General features: G+C 64.0%; 1 protein-coding gene across 1 annotated transcript; it reads right to left on the bottom strand.

Moving 5' to 3' along the window:
* Nucleotides 1-543: 543 nt before the first annotated feature.
* LOC106898756 (rho GTPase-activating protein 20-like) lies at nt 544-3,994 on the bottom strand. The gene is made up of 9 exons (XM_014960187.1): nt 2,975-3,994; nt 2,753-2,884; nt 2,434-2,598; nt 2,243-2,284; nt 1,803-1,887; nt 1,651-1,704; nt 1,486-1,552; nt 1,044-1,216; nt 544-801 (listed from the first exon to the last, which is right to left on the bottom strand). Exons 1-9 carry the CDS (start codon nt 3,004-3,006, stop codon nt 544-546), a joined length of 1,008 nt encoding a protein of 335 aa, XP_014815673.1. The 5' UTR covers nt 3,007-3,994.
* Nucleotides 3,995-4,524: the final 530 nt, after the last annotated feature.

Here is a 4,524-nt window from a genome sequence, read left to right as displayed (position 1 = left end):
ACGTTAATAAAGCAGACGCTGTCACCGCAGGTCCCCCAGGCTGATCTCACCCAAGCCTACGCCGGGGAAGGCTCCCTGGCCAGGCCTGGTCTCCAGCAGAAGGACTGCCTTCTCTGAGCTACGGCTACCTCTTTCCCTCCCTGCTCTTCTGACCAGAGTCCCTTCCTGGAACAACCCACCATGCCTGCCCCAAGCGCTCCAAGGAGAGAAATGCTTGGCTGTGCCACCACCGTGCCCCCAAAGCCCACCCCACAGCAGCCAGCCGTGCCCGGCAGAGAACACGGCTGTGTCAAGGAGGCCGTGGCTTTGCAGGCAAGTGCTGGCCTCTGCCAGCCCCTGGGCAGCAGCAGGTGCTGGCCACACTTACTCTTTGAGCGCTGCCAGCTTCTCCTGCCTGCTGTCCTTCTGCAGGGCGCTGATCCACTCCTCATAGAGCTCTGCCTGGAGGAGCTTGGAGGGGATCCTGCGGAGGAAGTCCTGCAAGGCCAAGGGCTCCAGGTGAGGCTTGGGGCACTCCTGGTGGGAGCAGGGGCAGCCTCCCCGTCACTCTGGCTCAGGAGCAGGCGGCTGGCTTTGGGTTCCTGCCCATCTGCACCAAGCCAGCCGGGAGCTGCCAGGCCCCAGGGGAGCAGGCTTCACCTTCAAGATGACGGCCAGCAAGTGCGCAGGCTGGCTTTCCAGGTGGACCTCCGCTCCGGAGTCCAGGGCCTCCCTGAGCTGCCGGGAGGCCTGCTCGCCGGCCGCCAGCCGGAAGATCCCCTCCGTGGATGGCCCGTGCTGGTGCAGAAGAGCCAGCAGGTCCTGCAGGGCAGAGGGGAGGAGAGTTGGTGGGCTGTAGACGGGCTTTGGGGCAGGTGAAGGTAGCTTCGGGGCAGGAGCAAGCGTGGGCAGCTCTGCGGCTCTCCGTGGGGCAGGATGGAGGGGTGGGTGAGATGGGGAGGAGCGGGCTTTGTCCCCGAGCCCCAGCTGGGTTCCCTCTGCTCGGGCCAGCGCCTCTGCAGAGGAGCCAGAGGGCTGGGCACCCCCTAGGCAGGCGTGCTTACCTGGATGGGCTGGGGAGGGGTGCCATCCTGGCTGCAGAGAGCTGCCAGGGGCCGGCCAAAGAGAACCCCGCTGCTGCCAGAGCCCGACGGCCCGGGCGCTGCTGCAGCGGCCGAGTTCCCTCGCCGGCCAAATGGCCAGGGAAGAAAGCTCCTCCTGCTGCCGGTCCCACCTGCTGCCAAGGACAAGAGGGCAAAGAGGCGTGGAGGAGGAGAAGTGCCAGGTGAGCGCTCCCGCACCCTCTCAGCACTGTCCCCCCTCCACCCAAAGAAGGGGAGAGGGGTGGTTTGGGAAGAAGGGGCTCTGGGGGCTCAGCTCTCTCCCGCCGCAGAGCCGTGGGGATGGACGTGCCCTGCAGGGAAGGCAGCAGCAGCCCCGCTGCAGCACCAGTGCCCGCCTGCCAGAGGAGAAGGGCCCTGCGGTCCCCGTCTCCTGCAAACTCACCAGCTGTGTGGCCAGGTCCGCCTTGGCTGGCAGAGGAGACGGGAGCTGGCCGCTGCTTGGCACCAGCCTGCAAGAAATGCCCTGTGCTCAGCCAGCAGCCCCGCAGCAGAAAGGGCCCGCGGGGAGCTGCGTCAGCCCCTAGCCCTGCCAGATGGCACCCCTCACCTCTGCCTGCCGCTCGACCAGCCTCTCCAGGCTGCTGGCGTGGAGTGTGGTGGCCTGGGCAAGGGCAAAAGAGCAGAAGGTGAGAAGCCGTGCCCCTGCTGCCGGGCTGCAGCAGGCTCTGGGGACAGAGCGGAGACAGGAGGGACACTCACGGCATTGCGGCGCCTCAGCTCCTTCCGCAGGAGCTTGATGGAGGGCACCTGGGTGACGCGGGCTCCCTCCACTCCTGCTGGTGGCCTGTGCACAGGGACGGGGCAGAGAAAGAGCAGTGTGAGACCCCAGCTGCCTTGTCCCTCCCCCGCCCGCCCTGGGAGCCCCTTCCAAGGTGCCCGCAAGCAGCCGGGCACCCTCCGGCAGTGGAGTGGAGTGGAGAGCAGCGGCAGTGGTGGGGCCGGGGCTGGGCAGGTGTTGGCTGGACACGGGGGGGTGAAGCAGCTGCCCCAGCTCTGCCCGCTGGAGAGCTGCCCACAGCCGTGGGGGCACCTCTCCCCAGCTGGGGAGGGCCGTTTCCCCATGGTGGGGCTACGCCTGGAGCATCCCCCCGGTGCTGGGAGCAGGGCTTGCCCAGGCTGCACGGCCGGGCAGGGCTTACCCAAGGAGGGCGCTGAGCCAGAGCTCCTTCACCACCCGGGAGCTGCAGACAGAGAGGGGAAACAGCCTGAGTGCCCGCTGCGGCACAGCCCTGCCCCGTGGGGACGGCCACAGAGGCAGGACAGAGCCCCCTGGGGACGGCCACAGAGGCACCCCCCAGCCCTGCCGTGGGGACGAGGCACCCAGACTCACCAGAAGGTGACCACGCAGGAGCCGCAGGGCCAGAGCAGGACAAGGGACTTGGCGTCCTTGCCCTTCTCCTCCGTGGTGGCATCGCCAGCTGCCCCCTTCCCGCTGCAGAGCACCTGCAGCATGGCCAGGGCCAGGCAGAGCTGCGGGCGCGGGGCGCTGCCACGTCTGCAGAGAGGAGCGTCAGGGAGTGACCTGGAGGTGGCCAAGCCCGGGGGCTGCCCTCCAGCCTCCCCCTGCCATGGGGGCGGCCACGGGTGCATCCAGCAGCAGGGTGCCGGGGGCCTGGGGCTTGGGAGGAAAGGGGCTCTGCGAGTCTTACTTGGCCTTGGCGATGACCAAGGTGTCCCTGTAGAGGAGCAGCTCCCTCTTCCTGCTCCGCCGGCCCTCGGTCACCTTCACGCGCTGCCGGTGCAGCGGCTCGGGTGGTGCTGCCACGGGCTCAGGGTCGTCCCTGGGGAGCAGACGGCGTCGGGCATGAGCAAGGGGGCTGCCGCGGGGACCGGCCGTGCCGGCGTGTCCCCGAGCCATGGGGGGAGCTCACCTGGAGCCCTGGCAGCAGTTGACCTGTCCCATCTCAACGGCCTCACGCGGGACACAGCTGTGGGGCTGATGACAGTGCCCAGCTGGCCCACGCAAGGCTGCCAAGGGGGGTCGCGGTGCCAAAAACCACTCTCACAAGGACGCTGGGCAAGAGCTGGGCTCTGCCAGTGACGCTCGCTCGGTGCTGGCACAGCACTGTCCCTGCAGGGCCCTGGGGAGGTTGCCAGGCCAGCGCTGGGTTCACCATTGTGATGTCAAGACTGGCCAGGGGGGCCGTGGTGGGGGAGGGGCACTGGGGGGCTCTCCCCACTAAGACCATGGCTCTCGCCTACTTGACCTCCAGTCCAACCATCAACCAAACACTGCCAAAACCACCACTAAACCAAGTTGCTAAGCACCACATCTACCCATCATTCCAATCCCTCCAGGGACGGTGATTCCATTACTTCGCTGGGCAGCCTCAGCCTCTTCCAACGCTTGAGAGCTCTCTTGATGGAGAAATTTGTCACCACTTGTGACTGGCCTCCAACGGACTCCATTCACCAGTACTCTCTGGGTCTGGCCCTCTCCATGCTTTTTTATCCAGTGAAGCATGCACCCATCCAGGCCATAAGCAGCCAGTTTCTCCAGGATAATGCTGTGGGAAATGGTGACAAAGGCTTTACGAAAGTCTAGATAAACAACATCCCCTGAGCGGGTTACCAGACCTCCTGGAAGCTGGGAGTGTAGTTACTTAGGGCAGTGATTGCCATTGTTAATCATGAAGCAAAGATGGCATTGCCTTTGAAACACTTCAGATGCCAGCTCGGAGAGTCACATGCAAATTTCCATGCTCTTCTGACTCCTGCACAATCACTGCAAGACCTGCAGATCAGCCCTGCAATTGGTTTTGCCTGTTGTGGCTGGCACGTGTGTTTTCCCTTTGGAAAGGACCTCCACCCCTTTCAACATCAAAGAGGCGACCCAAAACTGACCAAGAGGGTGCTCCGTCCCACGTGCCTCATGTCAGTAGAAAAGCTGAGGGATGAAAGGCTGTATTCTCAGCAAGTTTGCTGATGATACCAAATTAGGAGGACTGGCTGACACCCCAGAGGGCTGTGCCGCCATCCAGCGCGATCTGAACAGGCTGGAGAGCTGGGCAGAGAAGAACCTAATGAGGTTCAACAAGGACAAATGTAGGATCCTCCACCTGGGGAGGAAGAACCCCAGGCACCAGTGCAGGTTAGGGATGGATCTTCTGGGAAGCACTACTGAGGAGAAAGATCTGGGCTGCATAGGAAAGAGTGTGGCCAGCAGGTCGAGGGAAGTCATTCTCCCTCTCTACTCTGCACTGGTGAGGCCACAACTGGAATACTGTGTCCAGTTCTGGGCCCCCCAGTTCAAGAGGGACAGGGAACTGCTGGAAAGAGTCCAGCGTAGGTCTACAAAGATGATTCAAGGACTGGAGCATCTCCCTTATGAGGAGCGGCTGGGACTCTTTAGTCTGGAGAAGAGAAGGCTGAGGGGAGACCTTATTAGTGCCTACAAGTATCTCAAGGGCGGGCTGAGGGA

The sequence above is a fragment of the Calidris pugnax genome, unplaced genomic scaffold (genome assembly GCF_001431845.1).
Source record: "Calidris pugnax isolate Ruff unplaced genomic scaffold, ASM143184v1 scaffold188, whole genome shotgun sequence".
In the NCBI taxonomy this organism is placed as follows: Eukaryota; Metazoa; Chordata; class Aves; order Charadriiformes; family Scolopacidae; genus Calidris; species Calidris pugnax.
Note: the sequence above shows the minus strand (reverse complement) of the source record. Positions and strands in the feature narration are given on the sequence as shown.